We start from the raw sequence: 24,481 nt of genomic DNA on the forward strand, positions 1-24,481 counted from the left end.
GTCGAGTTTATAACCGTTACATATAGCCCGTCGTTATCTGCGTTTGACAACCCGTGCACGACGTGTATCTATCGACAACAGGCTAGCAACACCCCGCCTGTCACTGTCATCTGCTGTCCGGATTTGATGTCAACAGTCGGGTCACGCCGGGTCTCCGGAGGCTTGATATTCATCCAAAATCGAGAACGACGAACGAATCCAACAGAACATTCACAAGACAAGAGACGCCCCTCAGTGGAGAAACAGGAAAGGTGACCTCGATTTGTTACATACACTTCAGCACACGATTTCTTCTGCGAGGCAGGACATTCATGGCTGCTCAGGAAAGCAAACTTTGCAAGACAAAAGCAAACGAGGCCAGAGTAAGACGGCGTCGACGTTCTTTATTTTTCTTCAAACTGAAAATGTACTACATTATTAATTGATGTGTACATCTACGTTATATCCTAAAATTCCTTGCCGTTATATATATTTTTGTTACCTAAAACAAACAGCTTCCAGGTGTATTCAGATTTGATAATGTGTGTATAAAATATGACAAACACACTCACACCAACACAATGAAGTAATTATAAGACGTCTAAAATCGTAATATATACTATTTCATATGCTTTATGACTATTTTTTTGTCCGGAAAATACAATCAACTCTTAATCCATCGTTATTACTTATTCTTGATTGCTTTTGTCTAGCGGTCGGGGTGGAAGTTGAATGGTCATACAAAAAACGTGAAAACAGAAGACACGTGTGAGTTGAGAAATCGTAAGTTGAATTGATTCTTGTGTGTGTAATAATAATGTAAATAGCCGCCAATACACACTGATATGCCAGGTTAACATTTGTTTATATAGCTCACTGACGAAAAGCGGACTTTGGTGCAGTATAAACTGAATAAGTTGTTAGCCAGTTGTGCTACATGGCTAGCCGTCAATCATTTTTCTTCTTAACTCGGTGGTTTAATGGTCGCGACTACAATGACGGGAACTTTAACAAATCGAGAATGCATTATTATCCATACATCTATTTTGGACTTTTGAAATCTTCAGTCATTTAGACACAGCTGGCAGAGTTGTATGAGCAAAGTGAAGACATCTGACTTATCTAGTATGCTTTTGTTTATTGAATATAAATTGTATGAAAGGCTTGTTGAGTTGTTCATATACAGTACGTGCCCTTCCCTGAGCTGTCACTGTATTGTAGCGGAAGCGTTGGTGTGTTTCAGTGGTCCAAGGAGCTCTCTGGGACTTTATGCCCCTGTCAGGGTCTCCCATGGTAAACACGTCGTAGGTGAGGGACCAGACAAAGCATGGCTCTGAACCCACTGATAATTACCAATTTTGGATCACATTTTTCCCCCCTTTATAGAGCTCTTGCACCTATGTCGTAAAATCATGTGACTTTTGTTTACCTTGCCATATTGCTTCTCTAGCAAAGCATTGTTCAACGCTAAGTCGGTTGGAGATGACACAAAATATGTCTTATAGCACGACCCCCAGAGTCTTGTCCGATACCGTTAGACATTTAGAAGGTGAAAATAAACGAAGGTACGTGGAAAAATGAGATAAACTCGGCATGGAGGACCCGTATTTAATGCCGAGAGTTGATGTTTTCGCCGATAAGAAATTGGACTGTTAATTCGCTTCCGCTATTCTTGGACAACTGGATATACACATGTATCTGGTGAGTAAGTCGTTGAGATTTACACCAAAAAGTTTTCAAGTGTATAGAAGTCTGGATGTATACGAATACTTTGTTGCTGGATCTGTTCTCATCAGAAATAAATCCCACAAGTGACAGTTTTGACGGCTTGTGAACGCGGAAGTGTGTTCGGCGACACGTTAACCCATCGATCTATTCAGCTAGTATTCAATACAAACAGCAATATTTAAATAAATGAGACCAGGTTTTACAGAAACTCGCATTCATTAACTATGACTGAAAAAAAAAAGAGGACGGAGTCGTCTCTACAGAATGTACACGGAAGCGATTGCGGCCATACTTAACCTCCGTAAACCTCTGCCACAGACAGTTTATTTTTTTAAAATATGCATTGTTCTCAAATGAGCCAACTTGGCATTATAAATACTTCTTGGGAATTTGAGATTGAGAAGAATAATTCTTACCTGAAATGAAGCGATCGCTACACAGGCGTGTGTGTATTTTGGTTGGGCACCATCCATCATGTATAATTGCCGAAATCCATCGATATTTTCTGGTCTTTTCAGCTGGTATTCCATAGAATGACCTCTTTGAATATCTGTCTCGTATGTTGTGACAACCAACAGCACGACAGGTCTCAGGTATTGTGAATATTCTCCTCTGGTTCAATGTCTCCCACAATGTCGAGCAGCTCTGTTTGACCGGCAATATGGCGGCGTGAAAATGGTTACATCACGTGCACGAGGTGTATTCCAATGGGAACCCCTCTGGTGCCAGGCCTGGTGGCTGGGCCTGCACCCATGCGTTATGGCTGGCCACAGCCTGAAGAGACAACGTGGATCCCCCTCCTCATCGGCTCACCACCTCTGGGAGGGGCCAAGGTGGTAGGGTGTGGAGAGAAATGGGCAATGCCCAACGGCAGGGACCTTGGCGGTCTGACCACAGGCTACAGAAACTGGTTCTACATACGTGGAATGTCACCCCTTTGGCAGTCGAGGAGGCTGAGGTGGTGCATTCCGTCAAAAAGTTCTGACTGGATAGAAATGGGCTCGTGTCCACACAGTTTTTGCTCTGGTAGTTCTTGAGAGGGGCTGGACACTTTTTCACTATGCAGTTGGCCACAGTGAGAGGTGCTGAGCAGGTGTGGGCATACTTCATGCCCCCCAAGTCAGTGCTTGTATCTTGGAGTTCACTCCAGTGGATGAGAGGAAAGCCTCGTTCTGCCTTTGGGTAAGGGTCCTGTTCTTTATGCCTATGCACCAAACAGCAATTGACCCCTCCGTGGATATTGCGCAATCCGCGTCACTGACCAATCAGAGGCCAGAGATCTGCATAAACCAAAGCCCTTTTTTGCTCCCGCCATTTTCTCAGACAACATTGCATGGTCCAGTGTAGGTTTTGTTAGCGTTTTATCGCGTATTTAGGTTATTTAACAAAATATATGGTTAAGAGGTGTAGTCACGGACTTTGTAATAGTGACGCTAGGTATCCTGAAAGGCTAGTTAGTGGAGTTCGATTCGTACCCTTTCCAAAACCGAAGACCCAGTACGAAAAATGCCTTTGATGGATCAAACTTTGTGGAAGACCGCATCATCAACTAAATCCATCTAATATCAACCGGAACAGATATGTTTGCACGAAGGTATGCCTTATATTTGATTTTCAATACATGTCTCGTATAAATGAATTCAAAGTTCTTCGCTAGCATAAGATTGCTACGTGTGAACGATTGACACTCTTATTCTTTATTGAGCGATATTTAGCTATGATCGGATTGCACAATCGTGTCGCTTTCTTGCCGGCTCGCGCCCAAAGTTTAACCAGACTGTGTTTGCACGAAGATATGCCCTATATTTCATTTTCAATACACGTCTCGTATAAATGAATGAGACGTTCTTCGCTAGCGTAACATTGCTACGTCTGAATGATTGAATCAAATCAGAAGCATGGCGTCTCTCTCAGTTAAGAATGTATTGTATTTAGAATCTATAATATATCGTTGATTTGAATGAAATCCGAAGCATAGAGTCTGTCTCAGTTAAGAATGTATTGTATTGTATTGTATTTGCCATTTTTCATTGTTCTGCTGCCAAACAGCACTGACAGTGACTTGAACCGCAAGTAACTATTGGTACTGTACTTCGTGTTTTGCTGCATGTAGAATTGAGTTACGCAATAACCCTTATTCATTTGTTTTTTATTTTAATTAAAACAATTATTTACATACCATGAGGGTCAGCCTGCTTACCACCAGTGTGACGCTTACTACACTTTCCAAATTATTGATGTATTCCCTTTTGGTAACAAAATGAAAAGTATACAGTCATGCTGTACTGGTTTCTCACACATCACATACTTTAAATTGTAAATGGACTGCAAGTGTATAGGGCTTTTTCTCCACTGTCACAGTGCCCAAAGCACTTTACAGAGTCTCACATTCTACCATTCACTTACCCTTTATTCATACACCAATGGGCGGCTGGTGGCATGTCGTTTAAATGTGTAATATGCAAAACGTGCTTACCTGCCGCTCTAATGCTTTACATTTTCTTTCTGTAGGTTTCAGAAGAAGCAACGATGGCTGCCATCTATTCTGGCATCCATCTGAAGCTAAAGAGCCCTCAAACTCCATGGGAGGACAAATTAAAGCTAGCGCGTTTTGCTTGGATCTCCTCTCAATGCTTACTGCCCAACAAGGAACAAGTAGGATTATTTTCTTCGGAGCGTGCTGGTGGTGTTATGGATTTGTGGAGTTTGAGAAAGTCTTCCTACAACCACCCAAATTCTACTCCTTTAAGCGATTTTGTGTGCAGTTTCATTCATCATTCCGTACTTCACTTTGTGTTGTCATAGGTCCTTCTGGATTGGTGCACATATGCTCTGACCGGCTGGTATAACAAAAAGGTTGAGTTCTCACAAACTGTGTTGGAGGGCCTGTGGAGTTGCCTGGATGCTTTTCTTCATAGTCAGAAGCTCCATGTTGGTCTCAAGCAAGGCAAGACAGTCAGCATGAGGCTCAACATGGCACAGGTATGTGATTGTGAATCTGTTAACCGTCTCTACGCGGATCACCAATCGCGGATTCAGTGGGTTGTGGATTTCTGAGCCCTCTGTCCCCAAAAAAAGAAAAAAAATTGACAGATCGCTACGTACTAATGCACCATCCCCACAAAAACAAAACACCAGCATAAATTAGTACAATACTGTACCGGAAAGCCGCATTGATAGGGTATAATCTGCCATCCCCAGCAAGATGACAAGGACCTACGAAGCAAAAAACAAAATTTTAAATAAATATGACAAAAAAAACAACAGCATACATTAGTGCATTAACCCTAACCTATGAACCAAAAAAAAAAAAAAAACCACGCCATTTACCCCTGTTTCGCAGTTTTTCACTTTTCGCCGATGGGTCTGGTACCAAATAACTGTGAAAAATGAGGGATTACTGTATTTCTTAGTTTGGCACACAGTGACCCTCATGTGCATGTACCATTGCGGTTATTTCTTTATTTTTTTTGCCCCCATGTTTTTATTTTTGGATGGCACGCTGGATCAGCTAGTAAAGCGTTGGCCTCACAGTTCTGAGGACCCGGGTTCAATCCCGGCCCCGCCTGTGTGGAGTTTGTATGTTCTCTGCGTGCCTGCGACAGGTTCTCTCCGGGCACTGTGGTTTCCTCCCACATCCCAAAAACATGCAACATTAATTGGGCACTTTAAATTGCCCCAAAGTGTAATTGTGACTGCGACTGTTTGTCTCTATGTGCCCTGCGATTGACTGGCAACCAGTTCAGGGTGTACCCCGCCTCCTGCCCGTCGACAGCTGGGATACGATCCAGCGCTCCCAGTGACCCTCGTGAAGATAAGCGGCAAAGAAAATGGATGGATAGATTATTGCATTTCAATTAAAAACTAACAATCAGTGCCCATTTTTTACACTTTATAAAAAGAAACAAAAAAAAACCCAAATCTATTGTTACATTTCTGCCTGTGATAATGCTCTTCGCTCAGGCATACCACCCTTTTTGGGAAAGATCACAAAATAAAAGAAATGTGTTTGCGTAAATCATAGTGAAGCAGCAAAGACAGTGACACAAAAGATACATTACAGCCCAAGTCAATTTGATGGTGCTCTGGTGATCCCTTGTGTCTATTATGTACTTTAAGAGGTACAAATGACATACATTATTCATTTTGCTTCCAGCTGCTACTCGACCTCCTTGAGGAGTGTGCTGTCACCCCCACCAGGCTGTCAGTGGGTGTGCCCACCTTGCTGAGTGTGTGTCAGGGAATCCTCTCATCCTCACTGCTGTCATCTGTGTTCACCACCAAGTTTGAACTCATGGTCAGTCTCTCGGTTAAAGTCTGCTCCTTCGCCTGCCATCAACTGGAACAAGGTTTACCTTCGGGATCCCGTCATTCTGGACTCATAACAGACACTATGAGTGAGTGTTTTCACTCAGTTGAACTGGACTCTCAAACTGAAGTGGTTCTTACCCAAGAGTTAGATGAGAGACCCAAAGAAAACAGCACCACAACTCATTTGTTTGAGTTCTTGCTTCAGGTTTTAACATCGTATTTATCAGTTCAGCGGCAACAAGCCAATCCAAATCGAGTCTTCGCTTTGGTAACCAACCAGCTCATCCAGCCGTTATTGCTCCTCAGACACATGCTGACATCTGCTGAATATGTTCCTTCTCACACACACCTGAGTCTCCGCCAGCAGCTTTGCAGAGATGTCCGGGTCAGGATAGACTCCATCCTTCAGTTATCACTGTTCTCTGCTGACCTCCTGGCATCCTACAAGGATGAGCTCCTACCTTCCAAAGATGATTCCGGGAAACGTGGCCATGGTGGGACAAAAGGCCCCCTCAGGCCAGCTAATGCCCTACTTTGCAAATTATGTTCTTGTCAACCGCCACTCATGTACTCGGTAAAGTCAAACACTGTGCCATTGCTTTTTAAGTTCTTTCTACAAAGCTACAGGAAATGTAGAGTAGAAAATGAAGAAGAGCAGAGGATGCTGTGTTTCAAATTCCTCACAATGTTGGTACCTGCTTTGGATTTATCCCCATCCAACATCTCTTGTACACCAGAAAGCTGGAATCTCGCTCTGCTAGCTGCAGAATCGCTCCTTAGCCAGGCTCTATCTGCAGATATTTATAACGTGGCAGCAGACAGGATAAGACATGGAGAGGTGCAGCTCAAGTTTTACAAAAGCCTCGCTCAAGTCCTCTTCAATCAGGCCCAGCCCAGGTAAATCACGGATTTTCAACTCACATTTAGTCATAAGGATTGAAGATGCGCGTGTGATGTGTAAAGATATGTTGTGATAAGGTACTTTAATACAGAATATGTATTCTCTGTATTTCAGCATCCCTGCATGGTATCGCTGTTTGAAGGTGCTACTGGGTCTCAACCACATGCTTCTTGAAACAGACTTGGATGAGCTGTTATCTTCAGCCTGGGTTCATGCCGACTCCATGGAAGCACGAGTCCAACGGGCCAGACAGGTCTTGAAATAGTCTCTTTTATTATTACTACATGAATTTAGTATATACCCATTTTCACCAAGCGGTACAAAACATTTTTATTTGCTATGGTGGAAAAGCTTCATTGGTCCTGTATTTCCACCTTGGAGTATGTAGCTATCTATCACCCATGTACATTGTGTGGCATAGCAAAAGGGAAATACAGTGTGTAACTCACCATATGATCAAACAGAAACCTAATTAGGCCACCTACTGTAGGTGACCGGATATCTTTCCAAAGCACTCGGCTAAGCTACTTGATATTGATAGGACTACTTAGCTAATGTTTAGTTTTTTGTTTCCTAAGACAACTTTCACACAAGGGTGCTTATTATTTCAAAATAATCAGCAGAGCATCTGTTAAGCTATTGATTTCCGGTGTCCCGTGGGAAGTTATCCAGTTTCATTTTATTGGTCCAGAAATTAAGATCTCAATCTCTGCAATTAAATTTGTGAGGAAATTGATATCAGATCATCTTCCTGTTAGTATACAATACTGTGTATACATGTGTATACACACACGCACACAAAGTTGAAGCCAGAAGTTTACATACACTGTGCAAAAAAAACACATTTCATTTTTTTGCCTCCACTGTCTTACGTCAAATCAGATTAAACCGCTCCTGTTTCAGGTCAGCTAGCATTACCAAAATTATTTAATTTTGTTAAATGCTACAATAATGATAGAGGGAATTTCATAGAGAATTTTATATTCTTTTCTCTGAGGTCAAAACGTTGCATTTCCTTAGTATTGAGTAGCTGCATGACTTGGCTCATTTTTTTTGGTGACCTTCCACAAGCTTCTGGCAGTACTCTGCAGGAATGCTAGCCCATTCTTCCTGAAAGAATTGGCGTAAGCATTGAAACATGCACTCGCTAAAGATGACCACATTACATTTTTCTTGCACAAAAAAAAAAGGGTTGCATAAGTGACCATTTTCTTCGCAATCTCGAGCTATGTTATAAGAGGCTTTCAGGCACCTCTTTGAAACTTGAAGAATTAAAATGTTCGCCTGTCTAAAGCAAGACTTTTTTTTTGATTCCCCAACAGCTGATGTTGTGCAGTCTGTTCCAGACGTATACCAAGCTCCGTCAGTTGCCTCACTTCTTCTCTGAACTCCTCTCAGTGATCTGTCAGCCATCTCCTAAAAAGGTTCAACACCCTCTGCTCTCCGACTGCGTCTCCGCCTCGCTCAGGGCCAGCATTCTGGACTCGCCTCCCTCGCAGGGCCTTGCGATTTGCTCCGTAATGTTGGAGAACATGGGAAAATATATTTTACCTGGCCTGGTAAAGGAAGGCTCTGAGGCTGAGAAGATGGAGCTCGAGGGAGTGAATGGTGAAGCAAAGGGGGATGGGGTGCGAGAAGAGACGTCAATGAAGCTTTTCTCTCTCAGCAAACTCCTACATGTTGTTTTATTTAGTCTAAAGACTCTAGACAATGTTTCACCTCTTCCCTTAGTCCGACAAGGTCAAAGCATGATGGAGGAGATGCAAAGGTTCCTCGATGACCTGCTGCAACTTTTGCCCACAGAAAGCAAGACAATGAAAGCAGTTATGAATTCAGTTTCCAGAGCAAAGAAAAAAAGTAAAAAGAATGTGAACTTGGAAGACTCTCAAAAAGTAACTGCATCTCTGTGGGAGGAGAAAACCCGAGAGGCGGTTCTTCTCCTCAGATACACTTGGATAGAAGTAGACACACTCTTCCACATATACTGTAGCAAATACACACCTTTTGACTCCAATGCAGAAGCCTTAACCAGTATAGAGAATCTCCTAAATTGTGAGCTAAACTCTGTACGTTTACAGCCATGCAGTTCCATCAGCTTTGTCTATCTCAGGCTCCTCATTATGCAACAGATTAAGAAAGTACTTTTGGACTCATTCCTGCTTGCAGAGCCGAGTACATTGGAAACCATAAACAGGGCAGTCGAGTTCATTTCAGCTAAAGATGAGCTCCGCGTTTGTTCAGAAGGAGATCAGGTTTGGGACGGGCAGGTATACAGTGTGGACTCCAGTTCCTGCCGTGTTGCACACTGGTATTTTGTCGTATCCAATCTACCTTTGCTGGCCCCCTACCTGAGCAGGGAAGATGTGAACTGCATAGCAGATGTTGTGGTTGATTCGCTGTTGTGCAAGCAATCCAGCAGAGGTAAAGATCAACTCTCTGTCTCTTTTATATCCTCAGAGCTCATCCACAGCTCTGTGCTGGTTGAGTTGCCGCCGCTGTTTTCTGCCACAGTCGGTATGGTCTCGGAGAGGATTTTCGAGGTTCTAACAGCGGCCCATGCCCCTAATGTTTGTCTGACTCTTGACAAGTATCAGGAAGCCCAAAAGGGTGAGATGGAGCCTTTGTCCTTATTGGTGAAGCAGACCATAGTAAATGATATTTTGGTATCCTCGCAATCTGGACAAGTATTTGTACTTTTGAGTGAGGCCCAAACCAAAGAGGTGGTCGACCTGCTGCAAATTTTATCAAGCCTACACCCAGATGGTCTTAGCTCTGAGAATCTTTCGTCCATTTTTCTCCTTCTTACCTTCATGCTCACATCCACCGCTTCTTATTCTGAGGCTCCAGATACGGCAAGTTGTTGTGCAGGATTCCAAGCTAAACTTTTTAGGATACTTGGTTGTCTTGTGGAGGGCAAAAACTTCCCAGGTGTTCTGAAGATTATTCATGGCAGTGCTCTGTTGGAGGCCATAGTGTCTTCTCTCCTCTGGCACAGCAAGGAAGGACGATTTAGTGCCACCAGCAGCTCTGATTGGTTGGATCTGATGAAAGCTTTGCAAGATTTCATCGTATATTTGGTCCAGTTGATCGTGGTCAGGAACAGCAGCGTCCGCCTCAATCTGGACCGGATTGCCTCATATCTTTCCAGTAAGGACACCACATCAAAACTTGAAGGCTCCGTCATGTCTGTTCATCTCCTCCTGGCATCGTTGGCTGCCTCCTCCAAGGCGATGACCTCTAACCTGGGAAGGAATAAACAAATGGATCAAACCTTAATCCAGACAATTGCAAGAACCACATCCTCACTGGGATCAGCTGTGGAGTCAGTCGTGAAGGCTCAGTATGTCAATGAACCCGACGTACAACCTGCTTGCTCGCTCAGTCCCGCCTATGTGGTCGACACTGTCACGATCATGCTGCAGTGTAAGCTGTCCTACATGACAGCGGGCGACGAGGAAAAGACCATCCTGCGGCATGAAACTCTTTATCAGGGTTTCTGTCAGCAGATCCTGAAAGAGATTAACTCTGCGGCCAGACCTGTGGACTTCCTGGTTTCCTCTCTGAATTTCCTGTCAGTGCGCTACTTAGCAGTGACAAAGCTAAAAGGAAAGGAGAAGGAGGAAGAGGAAGGAAAAAAGAAGAGTGTTAAAGAAGTGGATGAGTTGTATGCTCAGATCATTAAAAATGTACACAGACTTTTGACAGGTAAGTAATCTATTATAATTACTCTACTTTCTTGTCCAATTATACCTATTAATCAATAGAAAATATCGAAAAATGTAAGTACTAGGATGTAAAAATAAGGAATATTGGGAACTATGTAACTATAACAGATTTCACTCTTCTGGGATGAAATTATGGATCTTGGTTGTGAATGTGACTAAATAATTTTATCCTGTGAAGAAGAAATTCTTTTTATACTCTTACATTGGACTGGAGATGGATTTTTTTTTCCTTCGGACTGATATCAATTATTAGTGGTCAAGATGGCCAATAACTGATATGCACTTGTATGTATATGTATATATCTTTCAAAATTTCAATATAATTGATATGTTAATGTTTCACTTCTCTGTTTTAAGTTTTAAAAAATGTGTAGGGATTTTCCAGGCCTGGCAGTATCGGTGATAAAGTTAGCTGAAAATTTGAATCAATAAAATAGTTACTGGATGTTTGCCAATTTTAAATGAATTTTATATTATATGTCAGATTATACTGATACAGTGGATATGGAAAGTATTCAGACCCTTTTAAATTTTTCACTCTTTGTAATATTGCTGTCATTTGCTAAAATCATCTAAGTTTGTTTTTTCCCCCTCATTAATACACACATAGCACGCCAGCCATATTGACAGAAAAACAGAACTCTTCACATTTTTGTAGATTTATTAAAAAAGAAAATCTGAACTATCAAACGGTCATAAGTATTCAGACCATTTGCTCCATATTTAGTAGAAGCACCCATGCATCCATCAATTTTCCACTGCTTATCCGAGGTCGGGTCACGGGGGCACTAGCTTTAGCAGGGACCCCCAGACTTCCTTCTCCAGAGCCACTTTGTTGCATTATCGCTGGGCTGATCAATTTTGGTTGGTCAAAGAGACTTGTGTCACGACTGTTTCACCAATTTAACTGTTAGTGACATTTGATTCTATTTGACAAACAGTCACATGGCTTCACAGTCTCTGCATTGGCCCACTCAAAATAAAGTTTGCAGTGACTAAATGTAAAATATGTGCTTTGGCTCAGTAATGGTTGGGAACTTGCAATGGAAGTTGCTTTGGGACCAGAAAAGAACCTTTCCCAAACTGCCCACAAAGTTAAGAGCATTGGTTGAGCAAGATTCAAGGGATGTAGCCTGACATTGCTTTAGTTAATTCATTGATTACAAGGTATTCTCAATACTTTTGTGTTAATATGTTTCATGTGTTTTCACATTGGAATTATACATTGACTTATAAATTGTTTTATAGCCTTTGGTAACAATCTTGACTTACTCTAACTTGTCGGTTCAAACATTGGTTTACTTAAGCGCACCTGGAATTTCAAACAAAATTACTGAAATGTCTTAACTGAATTTTGCATTTCCTTTTGTAGCACCGTGGCTGTCTCCTTCTGACACGTCTGAGCTGGAGCCAGCTTTGCAGAACCTGCTGCGCCACCTACTGGAGAACAGCACTCCCTCCCAGTTTAGCATGTTACTGACTATGATCGAAGATGGTTTAGACACTTGCAAGCTAAGCTCTGGAAACTACAAGGTTTGATTTTCTTCTCGTGGTTTTTCATTGACAGAATGACTGACACTCGCTAATCACAGAATTTGGTACAGTTGAAGACTAATGAGAGTAGTGTCCAAGATAATGATGACATTTGTTTACTAGTGTCTGACTGCACATTTATTATTGTGGCTGATGTTTGCAGTGTTGTCACCCAGCATTGCATCATACTTAGAGCTTTTTTTAATATTCTGATAGAGCTCTTATTTTAGGCATCATTCAGATGTACATGTGCACCTTATATTGTCACAGTTGAGTATATAGAGCTTGTGCACGTGACGTCACCGTTTTCACGCTGCCATATTGCCGGTCAAGCATCGCTACTCGACATTGTGGGAGACATTGAACCGGAGGAGAATATTTACAATACCCGAGACCTGTTGTGCTGTTGGCTGTCACAACATACGAGACAGATATTCAAAGAGGTCATTCTATGGAATACCAGCTGAAAAGACCAGAAAATATCGATGGATTTCGGCAATGAAACATGATGGATGGTGCCCAACCGAAATACACGCACACATGTGTAGCGATCGCTTCATTTCAGGTAGGAATTATTCTTCTAAATCTCAAATTACCAAAAAGTATTTATAATGCCAAGTTGGCTCATTTAAGAACAATGCGTGTTTAAAAAAAAAAAAAAAAAAAAGTCTGTCGCAGAGGTTTCCGGAGGTTAAGTGTGACCGCAATCGCTTCCGTGTACGTTACATGGAGACGACGCTGTCCTCTTTTTTTTTTTTTTTCAATCATAGCTAATGAATGCAAGTTTGTGTAAAACCAGGAGTCATTTATTTAGATATTAGTATTTGTATTGAATACTAGCTGAAAAGATCGATGGATGACGGCAAAGGTTAACATATCGTTGAACACACTTCCGCATTCACGAGCCTTCAAAACGATCACTATTTGGGATTTATTCCTGATGAGAACAGATCCACCAACAAAGTATTCGTATGTGTCCAGACCTTTATACGCTTTCAAACTTTTCCGTGTAAATCTGGACGACTTACTCACTTGATCCACGTGTACATCCAGGTGTCCAAGACAAACGGAAGCAAATTAACAGTCCAATTTCTTATCGGCGAAAACATCGATTTCGGCATTAAATACGGGTCCTCTGTGCCGAGTTTATCAAATTTTTCCACATACCATCGTTTATTTTCACCTTCTAAATGTCTGACGGTATTGGACAAGACTCTGGGCGTCGTGCTACAAGACATATTTCCATGTCATCTTAGCATTGAGCAATGCTTAGCTTGACCGGCAATATGGTGAGGTAAACAAAAATCACCTGATTTTTTTTATGACGTAGGTACACGAGCTTTATAGTAGCTTCCAAAATGCCTGTTATCTCACTCTGCTGTCCATTTTCTCATCTCCAGGAAGTGTTGGCTGGCGTCATCATTGTCAAGCTGCTGTCCTGCTGTCAGTTACCTGAACCTTCCTCTAAAGCTCTGTGGTTCCTTGCACCACAAATTCTGTCTGCTATGGTGGTGAGAAAAATGCACACATAATGCACAATAATTAATTGCTCGAGTATGTGGCTTAGTCCAGAGCACACTAACAGCTGTTAATTAGCGTTTTAATTTTTTTTTACTTGGATGTAGCATCTCCAAGAATAGGTTTAGTTTTTTTGTTCATTATTTTGACATGGCTGGCATTTGACGTGCACAGTCACAGCTTTGAGAGAAGCAGAATACATTATCGAGCGAAACTCAAGTGTTCAGTATAGTATTTCATCCATAATCATTCACTGTCAGCTTCCAAAAGAACACGTGACAGCCATTAGGAGTCTAGCACTCTACGGGCAGATGACAATCACACACTCAAACAGACACACACATGTTGCAATGCTTGTCCTGTGTCATGACGCGGGTGTTTTCAATCAATAAAGCCAGAAACGCTGCATAGAGTGCCGTGTCACCCTTCTTAAATTCTAATATTTTTGCATAGTTTCTCCAATTTTTTAAGGCCATCAGACACGTTTGTATGAAATGAATTTAAAATGCTGTCTTTCACATCTCTGTGGAGATATTTTAGGCCCACTTTTCCTTGTAGCATTGTTTGACTGTAGCAAAAATTTGGGATTTTTGAGCAAGAGCGATATTTTTAAGGTCACTGCATTTCAATCGTATTAAAGTCTAGACTTATCTAGGGCACTCAAAAACCTTTATTCAGTTTTTTTACGCCATTCAGAAGTTGACTTGCTGGTGTCTTGGATAGTTGACCTACAGCACAACCCAAGTGCACTCCAGATTGAGGTCACAAATCTCAATCTCGTCGGTCCTTATAAAGTTCTCCCAAATAAGTCTTAGGAATCATTTAGATATCTTTTAGCAAAAGTAAGACAAGGCTTTATGTTCTTTTTGGTCATCAGTAGTTTTTGATTTGTAACTCTGCCATGGATGCCATTTTTCCTCAATAATGTCCTTATTGTTGACATGAACACTGACCATAACTGAGGCAAGGGAAGCGTGAAGTTCTTCCGAAGTTGTCCCAAGTTCCTTTTTGGCCTCCCGGATGAGTCGTTGCTGTTCTCTCGCGTTAATCTTTGTAGTCCACCAACTCCTTGGGAAGGTTCACCACCGTTCAATGGATTTAAATGGTTCATTGGATTCTTCAAGCTCTAGAAATGGCTTTCGTAACTCTTTGCAGACTGATAAATGTCAATTACTTTATTTCTCAACTACTCCGCAATTTCTTTGGATTGTGTCATTTTGTTGCAGCCTTTTTTAGTAGCTATTTTGTCCGAGTTGTTTATTTTTTTTCCCTTAATAAACGAAATTACATAAGCAGAATTTTAAATTCACTTGGGTTATATTTGTCTGAGATTTTACCTTTGTTTGATGATCTTAAACATTAAAGTGGAGAACCTATGCAAAAATGGAAAAATTGGAGGGGGGGGTAATTTTTCATGTGTCTTTTTGTGCATGTCTTAAGCACAAAAAATCTGTCAAGTCAAATCCCTACCAAATATTTTCAATAAGCAACAGTGTTTTGGGATAATATGGAACTGTTTAATTGAAGAAGTCGTTTATTTAAAACAGCTGATATACGTTTTATTGTCCTTGCAGTTGTATCTTCATTGCATATTTCAATTAGTTAGTTTTTCTTTTTTTAAACTTTTTGTCTTAGGTTAAAAAAGAAACACCTGTTGGTCTTTTTCCAGGTAGCAAATCCAGTATTATTTTATTCATCAATAACGCACTCCGCATGAAAACCTTTGTATGATTTGTCATGCTGTTGTTGGGTGGTTAGTTGGCTGGATTTCATAAAAACACAAACAATTACATTCCCACCTCTGGAGCTGTGATATCCATGAACAGAAAATGACTCCATGTGAGTGCAGATTTAGATAACGGTAGAATTCATTCACAATTTTGTTTTATAACCATCCACTTCCATTGGAGCAAAGTGCGAGTGTGACACACAAGATCCAGTAGATGGAGCTGTTGTAAAAAATAAATGAAAAACTTTACAGTTGTACCCACTTTGTAATGCATCTTACTGCCTCCTACAGACCTCAAGGAGAACACTATCACTTGACTCCTCATGAGAAATCAAAGTGATGTAGAATTGAAAAAATGGTACACAGTAGTGGCAGTAGGATGCACATTTGTACAGTGGCACCTTAGCTTAGAGGTTTCAAGGTACTCGGAGTGTTTTTGCCAAACTACATAATTTTCCAACTTTGTTACAGTTTCTTGTAAGGTCATCCAGTCAGGACGTGGGCTTGAGTTTGACCTTCACCATTCCCACTGTGACAGCGATGACAACGCTGCTGCGCCAGGGTGAGGGTCTCATCAGCAACCCTCATCACGTAGTCTTGGTCCTCGGAGCGCTTCAGGCTGTGCCGCTTGACCACCTGACTCCACTTGTGTACCAGTCAGTGTTCTTTGCTATTCATGAGGCACTTTTTGCTATCATCCAGTGTCATTCTCAGGTAAGTGGACTCTTTATCCAGGCATTTAAATGAACACACTCATAATTAAATGCTCATCATATAACAATGTGTGTCTGCGTGTGTGTGTGTGTGTGTGTGTGTGTGTGTGTGTGTGTGTGTGTGTTTGTGTGTGTCTGTGTGTGTATATATGGCAATGTTAATACCGTAATTTCGGGCCTACACAGTGCACCGGATTATAAAACTCACCCAGTACATTTGTAAAAGAAATACCATTTGGTACATACATAAGCCGCACCTGTGTAAAAGCTGCAAGTGCCCACGTTGAAACCGACATTGAAACACAAGATATTTACAAAGAAAGACCGTACACAAAGAGTTTTCAAAGTTTTAATACCTTGGCTTAGCAACAACACGGTAGCACGAAGGGGTTGGGTTAAAAAAAAAACAACAACATACCGGTAAAAAAAAAAAAAAACAGCTGCCGCAGCTACACAGTAGCAACATGGTAGCACAGCATTAACAGAGCCAGTTAAAAAAAAAACATACCTAAATCACTGAGACGTGGCAGTAACACAGCAGAAACATGCGGCGCTAACAGGGCCGGTTAAAAAAACATACCGGTAAAAGTCACTTCCTCAGCGCATATATTCCACTGGTCTCACTCTTACCTTTTCAGCTCAAGTGCCCCCTTGCGGTCGTTACAAAAAATGCAGAAATTAGCCGCATCACCGCATAAACCGCAGGGTTGAAAGCGTGTGAAAAAAGTCGCGGCTTATAGGCCGGAAATTACGGTACACATTTCTTATACCATCTGCCATCAAATAAGAGCGCATTTCTTTGTTCTGTCACAATATGTCACTGGCATTGATAGATGAGCAAAGATATAGGGTGGTGTGAAAAAGGTTTGACCCCTTCCTGATTTCCTTTTTGCATGGTTGTCACAACTCCCACAATTCGGGTTGGTCCCATAATTAAACAAATACAAAAGACAAAGACAACACAAGTAAACACAAGATGTATTATGGCAAAGTTAAGATGCGCCTTAATGTTCTTTTTGCTCAGCAGTCTTTTTTTGTCTTGGAACTCTGCCCAAAAGACCATTTTTGCCTACTGTCTTTGTTACGGTGTTGTCATGAAGACTAACATTGCTGAGGCAAGTGAGGCCTCCCTCCACTCCTTGGAAGGTTCCCCACCGTTATATGTTTTCACCATTTGTGGGTAATGGCTTTCTCTGTGGTTCGTTGGAGTCTTTTAGCTTTAGAAATTACTTTATAATGTTTTTCCAGAATGCTAGATCTCAATTACTTTTTACTTGTTCCTGAATATCTGTAAATCCCTGCATGATGTCTAGCTTTTTAAAATCTTTTAGTGAACTTCACTTTGTCAGGCAGGTCCTATTTGGGTGATTTCTTGATTGAAAACATTTGTTGCTGTTTCAGGCTTGTGTCTGACTAGAGGAATTGAACTCCACAGTTATGCTTTAATGGGTGAGGGGGTCAGTTACTTTTTTTATACAGAGCCATATAGATTTGTATTGTTTTTATTCCCTTCTAAATAATAACCTCTTTTAAAAACAGCATTTCTGTGTACTTATTTGAAGATGGGAATCATTTGCCAGAAACATGCAAAAAAAAAAATCAGGAAGGAGGCAAACACATTTTCACACCACTGTAATTTTTAATGGACAATCATTTTTGGTAAAATTAGTGAAGTTGGCCAATTACGGCTCCCCTGGCAATCCCCTGTACCATGTCACTGTGGTTGTGAATCACTGTCTTAAGGACATTTGCATATTTTTACTGTTCTAGTGAAGGTGCACTCCATTTGGCTACACAGACGTCCAGGTTTTTAATGGCAATGTGAGACCTACAAATGAATAGTTCGTGCATGTTTGTATTTTTGTGCACACAGTTATACCTGTTTTTTTTTTTTTTGTGTCCGCAGTTTACTATTTTGTGCCAAGAAATGAACATTATGTGTTCACATATCTTGATTGCGGCCGACCCAGGTTTCTACACCAATTGGATTGGTGAATGTATGCCTGGGCTATTGTAGCAAACAGTGCAGCTGCAATGCATTAATGCAGGCAAAAACCTGCTAACTGACATCAGATGTTTTCAGAGTGAAAGACTGCAGTGGAGGAGCCTATCAGAGAGGGCGGTTGCGGGGGAGGGGTTAAACTGTGGCGATGCGGAAAAGGAGGAAAAGATTGGGTGACGCAGAAATGAATCCAAAGTGAGGGAGGAAGAAGGAAGATGAAGATGTGACTGGAGTGCACAGCGGAGGTTGAGTGGAACAGGAGAGTGAGCTGCAGTGTGGTGTGATAGGTCAGATTGGGGGAGAGGGGTGTGGAGATGTTGGAGTGCTGGCATTTACTGATGGAAACCATTTGACTTGTTGACATCACCTGTACCGCCACCCCCCATTCCTAAAGCCGCTCTGCACATCTTGTCAGTCTATTTTAGCTTGACGTAAACGAACTGTACTCTTGCTATGAATTCTATAGGCATGTCTTGTCACAAATACAGTGATGTAGTCACTATTCGGTAACTTGCTCAGGGGTACTACAACAGTGCTTGGAAGGAAATTGGCAACTGTAAAAAGTAGAAATCTGGATCCATCTTTTCAATGATTGCATGCAATGCCAGCGAAGCAGCATATTATATCACATTGTACATAAAGCTGAGGTTCCCAACCTTATCCACACTCCTTTGAATCCTTTTAATTTGCACCCTCTAAAAAGTCAAATGAAGATGTAGAAGCTACATGTGGACTACAGTTGAGCACTTTTCTATCACTAAACATTCTCGGTTGAAACTGTCCCTCGTCTTCTTGTCAGACAATTTCAGAAGTACAGTTTGTCCTTTCCTCGTGTGCATTCAGGTGATGCTGAACGCCACGCCATCATTCTTGAATGTCTTTTACCGTCTAGTGGCTTCCATCATGCAGGAAGGTCGCCAGAGAGGAGTCAATGACGCAGGTACGTTCTTCATATTTATATGAAATGAAACTGAGCTCAAAATAAGACTTTTGCCTGAGCTTGGATTTTATTTTCATTTACTTAGAGAATTGGATATGTGAGGGCTTATTTTGACTCTCCTCTGAAACATTTAATAGGCTTTATCTTGTGATACATCTATGTATATTTAGCTTTTAAGCTAAAAAAAAAAAAAAAAATCCCAGTTGACGCCAATGTCTGTCTGTTTCCAGTCTTCCAAGCTCATGACAAAACCTAAGAAGGCATTACAACCCCCACTGATGTTATAAAGTTATGTCTGGAAAATATTAAACACAAAAGGGAATCACGTCATCCTGCATCTTTTCATCTTGATGTCGCAGTGCAGTATACCTCAAATTTTATACTTCACCTAAAAAAACCCGTTCATTAAAATTGAACTAGAGCTTTTATTCTTCCAAACTATATTAAATATTCCAAACAATAATATTGTAAACCACTGAAACGTTATCCATAGAGCCATGGATGCAAGAACAATGCACTTAAACATAGGCTTGTAAAAAAGTACTTCAATAATGATTAAATTTGAATGTACTGCACATAAAACTTCATAAATAAATGATTAAAAATAAACTTCTTGAATATTAAATGCAGCTGTATTGAAATAAAAACTGAACTGAGCTGTACTTTTTTTTTGTATACCAATAGAGGGAATCTACATACCACGAGCGTGCACCCGACCACTCTTTGAAAATCACTATTAGTGTGAAAGCGCTGCTTGACTGGGTACTCCTCAAAAGACACGGGAAGATGAAGTCTACATTTTCCGTTGAGACTGATGTGGAAATGTTGAGGAGTGTTTGAGTAAAAAAAAATAATTTTGTTGTCATAAGAGTTCCAAAAAAGCAAACGTTTAAAAGTTTTTGAAAAACTTGACTAGTCTTGATTCTGACTCGTCTTCCAAAATGTTAGTTTCCAGAGACCAAAAACCCATTTTACACATGGGTGAATAGACATTGTAAAAGAAAAGATGTAAAAAAAATCATCATAGTATCTATTACCGTAATTTCCGGCCTGTAAAGTGCGACTTTTTTCACACGCTTTAAACCATGCGATTTATTCGATGATGTGGCTAATTTGTGAATTTTTTTCTCACGGTCGCAAGGGGCACTCGAGCGGAAAAAGTAAGCGTGACACCGGTGGAATATATGTGCCGAGGAAGTTTGGCCCTGTTAGCGCTGCGCTAGCGTGTTACTGCCGTGTCTCAGTGATTTTTACCAGTATTTTATTTTATTTATTTAGTTTTTTTTAACTGGCCCTGTTAGCACAGCGGTGCTAACATTAGTGTTAGCGCGGTGGCACTAGCGTTAAACTTTCTGTGTACCGTCTTTCTTTGTAAATATGTCGTGTTTCAATGTCGGTTTCAATGTGGGCACTTGCGGCTTTTACACAGCTGCGGCGTATGTATGTACCAAATGGAATTTCCTTTACAAATGTACTGGGTGAGGCTTATAACCAGGTGCGCTCTGTAGGCCGGGAATTCCAGTAAATGTCTCACCCAAATCTTTCCGCTAACAGCAGCACACATTGATATACAACAGAAACTAAACGTTGACAGGATATTCATTTTTCTTTTAAAAGACTGAAAATAATAACATGCTGAAAAACTACTCTAAACATCCCTTTTTCACCAAGTCTGCTTTACTAGGGTATATTTTTTTCATTTGTAATTAGACTTATGTCATCATGACTGATTTATGACTTTGCTTTGGAGGTATTTTACCTTGTTTTATACCAGCGCCGTTCTGGGGGTGTATTTATAGCTAAAGTATTGCCTCTTAGGTTAGGAAATCAATGTCAATGTGTGGTTTGCAGGTGGAGAAAGTGAAATTTATCTGCAGTGCTCCCGACTGGTAGAAAGGATGTACTCGCACATTGCTGCCATCTCTGAGAACTTCACCACGCTGTCTGCCTTCATGGTGGCGCAATACGTCACAGCGCTGCAAAAGGTACATGCACACAGACACGCACTTGAGCGATTTCTGTAATTTATTTTTCCAATATTAGCATTGGAAAATAGCTTTAACAGGTGACAGACGTTACACACAGTCATACATAGCCATCAATCCAAAACCCTCTGTCAACTGTTTTTATAGACACACATAAACAGACACACACACACACACACACACACAAAGGAGACAGCTCTAACTCAGTGATCCAGTGATGTAGCCCAGTTCGGGTCACATATAAAATCCAACAGTGCTGTAAGATTCCGACGCCAAAAAGAAGAGTCGAGAAAATATTTCCGTCAACGCGGTTTTAAATGTTCCCCAATGGAACGGGCTAAGGATTACTATAGCTCCATGTGCTGGAATTAAGCTTTTGGCTAGAGGTTAGTTCAAGGCGGTGAGTCACGTCTGGCTTCTGAACACGGCTCCGCTCCGCTACGCTACCAGACTGTATTTAATGCGACGCCTGCTTGACTCAGCATTTTGCAGTATAATTAACACATTGAGAAGGGACATAGGAACAGACACCAAAATGAATGGACAGACTGACGGAAAAGGTAAGAAGAGTGGTCCGTTCAAGTCATCCAACACCATGACGTGTTCAATGACTGTGAAAATGGCTTTTTCAACAGCGAGAAATTCATGCGAGTCTAATGTAACTTCATCTCTGTCCTGATCATCCGAGTGAGACAAACTTTCCAAGAAGTACTCTGGAAAAACATGACCAAAATGGCGAAGCAAATATTGCTTTTAAAAGGAGATCATTATTTTAGAATTGAAATTGAAATTATATGGCTTCACTGAAAGATGCCTATTGTCCCAGTAGTCAAAACACTAAAATATTCTATCCAGGCTGAGCCCATGGCGTGAGCAAAGGAGAGGAAACCAAACCATACTACACAATCAAACTAACTACCGTAATTTCCGGCCTATAAGCCGCGACTTTTTTCACACGCTTTCAACCCTGCGGCTTATGTGGTGATGTGGCTAATTTCTGAACTTTTTCTAACGGCCGCAAGTGCGCAGTCAAGCAGAAAAGGTAAGCGTGAGACCAGTGGCGAGCAAGTGACATTTACCGGTATGTTTTTTTTTTTTTTTTTAACCGGCCCTGTTAGCGCTGCGCTAGCAAGTTGCTGCTGTTTTACTGCTGCATGTCAATGATTTAGTTTTTTTTTTTTTTTTAAACAGCCCTGTTAGTGCTGTGCTTCCATGTTGCTACTGCGTAGCTTGAGGCTCTTTTTTTTTAAACCAGCCCTGTTTGTGCTACCGTGCTGTTGCTATGGTAAGCTAAGCTAATGTATTACAACTTGGAAAACTGTTTCTTTCTACCGTCTTTCTTTGTAAATATCTCGTGTTTCAATGTGGGCACTTGTGAGTTTTACACAGCTGCGGCTTATGTATGTACCTAATGATATTTCCTTTACAAATGTACTGGGTGAGGCTTATAATCAGGTGCGCTCCGTGGGCCGGAAATTACGGTAAATTAGGAGTCTTCAAACGTTTTACACAAAGTACCACCTCAAGAAATGCTAGGTCTTAGATCTCCAAGTACAATCATCATGAGTGTTTGCCACCATCATCATGTTCATTAACAATTAAATATAATTAATATACTGTATAACATACATACACTGTGTTTATAAGTTATTAATATAATATGATTAAATGACAGTTTATAACATCCCATCTTCATATATAAATATTCTGATCATTTTAGTGTACCATGAATATCGTTGAAGTACTGCACTAAACTCTGAAGAGTTACTCTTGGCACCTACGCTCATGCATTGCCAACAAAACCTGAGAGATGTCCTGGCTTCTTCTTCTTCAATTCCTTTTGGCTTGTCCCTTTAAGGGTCGCCACGGCGTGTCATCTTTTTCCATCTAAGCCTATCTTGTGCATCTTCTTCTCTAACACCCACTGTCCTCATGTCCTCCCTCACAACTTCCATCAACCTTTTCTTTGGTCTTCCTCTCACTCTTTTGCCTGGCAGCTCCATCCTCAGCACCCTTCTACCAATATACTCACTCTCTTGTCTCTGAACATGTTTACTTCTGTCCTGAGTTTAGCCTCCACTACTCTTTCCCATAATTTCATTGTGTGGCTCATCATCTTTATTCCTCTATAGTTTCCGCAGTTCTGAACATCGCCTTTGTTCTTAAAAATTGGGACAAGCACACTTTTCCTTGATTCTTCTGGCATCTTTTCTCCTGCTAGTATTGTATTGAATAAGTTGGTCAAAAACTCCACAGCCACCTCTCCAAATTGCTTCCATACCTCCACTGGTATGGCATCAGGACCAACTGTCTTTCCATTTTTCATTCTGTTCAGTGCCTTTCTAACTTCCCCCTTACTAATCATTGCCACTTCCTGGTCATTCACGCTTGCCTCTTCAACTCTACCTTCTCTCCCATGTCCTGGCTGTTCAACAAAATTATACACAACTAAAGTACACAATCTGCATTTGTCATGACAACAAAGGCTCTATTCTCACTACTTAGAGACCGGTGTTTCAGAGATTCTGTTGTTACTTTAAAGTTAAGGATCAGCCCATTTGAAAGCCTTTGTTATTTTTTAGTTTTGTATTTTAAATTACCGCTCTTGTTGTTGTTTGTCCAGGTTACTCTGCGACCAGAGATCAAGCTGCACCTGACAGAGGGCATTTACCAGATACTGGACCTGTGTGTGGAGCAGGATATTAAGTTCCTCACGGCGAGCTTGCAGGCTGGAGTCCGTGAGGTGTTTAGCGAGCTCTACAGCAACTACACCCACTATCACAAACCCCAAAGACAAGGAGAGGACAAATACACTGTTTGAAATGACCCAGCAAAGTCCAATTTGGGTCCATGTGACCCTGAAAGTGTCATTTGGGTTTATGTATTCTGCATCAATTCAACAAACTTGTCTGACAGGAAATGCTGTCAATGTATTTTTTTATTTCCATGTTTTCACATACTAAAACTGATGTATAAAGACATAGTTGAGTTATCATTGTTGCTTTTTTAACTTGTCGTGCTTTTCCATGAGTGCAGTATTACCTACTGCAAATTGTCATTTTCAACCCTTTTTTACTGGGCTGTTGCAAGTAGAATCAAAAAACAAAAAACCGACTTTGGTCATTTGCTAATGGAGTTGCCGCCGAAATGAATCAATGCGAGGATTACAATCTTAGTCAATTTGATGGATTGTGTCAGAACCATACAGCTTTTTATAACGCCACTCATTCAAGGATGCATTGATTAAAGGCTGAAAATGGGGTATTTTGTGCTGTAGTGGCACATAATCCGTGAGCGCCTGCACCCACGCTGCCAAGCTCATGATTTTTTTTGGATTCCCTGCACAGTTTTGAAAGTAAAGAATACTGCAGATGCAGCATTTCTGTGAATAGCTCATATTTATTCTACATTACTGCT

General features: G+C 41.0%; 1 protein-coding gene across 5 annotated transcripts; it reads left to right on the forward strand.

The window, feature by feature from the left end:
- Window positions 1-123: 123 nt before the first annotated feature.
- On the forward strand, window positions 124-24,059 carry urb2 (URB2 ribosome biogenesis homolog). Of its 5 annotated transcripts, none has more exons than XM_061814338.1 (12): window positions 124-251; window positions 4,219-4,362; window positions 4,513-4,689; window positions 5,864-6,915; window positions 7,034-7,172; window positions 8,242-10,624; window positions 12,017-12,177; window positions 13,578-13,688; window positions 15,896-16,138; window positions 18,983-19,079; window positions 20,931-21,064; window positions 23,688-24,059. In XM_061814338.1, the coding sequence occupies exons 2-12, from the start codon at window positions 4,237-4,239 to the stop codon at window positions 23,883-23,885; spliced, it is 4,821 nt and encodes a 1,606-aa protein (XP_061670322.1). In that variant the 5' UTR covers window positions 124-251; window positions 4,219-4,236; the 3' UTR covers window positions 23,886-24,059. The 5 variants fall into 5 exon arrangements, 4 of the variants coding, with proteins under 4 accessions (XP_061670322.1, XP_061670323.1, XP_061670324.1 ...); XM_061814339.1 differs by lacking the exon at window positions 124-251 and adding an exon at window positions 675-762; XM_061814340.1 differs by lacking the exon at window positions 124-251 and adding an exon at window positions 717-747.
- The last annotated feature ends 422 nt before the right edge of the window (window positions 24,060-24,481 follow it).

Source organism: Syngnathoides biaculeatus, chromosome 3, assembly GCF_019802595.1.
Source record: "Syngnathoides biaculeatus isolate LvHL_M chromosome 3, ASM1980259v1, whole genome shotgun sequence".
In the NCBI taxonomy this organism is placed as follows: domain Eukaryota; kingdom Metazoa; phylum Chordata; class Actinopteri; order Syngnathiformes; family Syngnathidae; genus Syngnathoides; species Syngnathoides biaculeatus.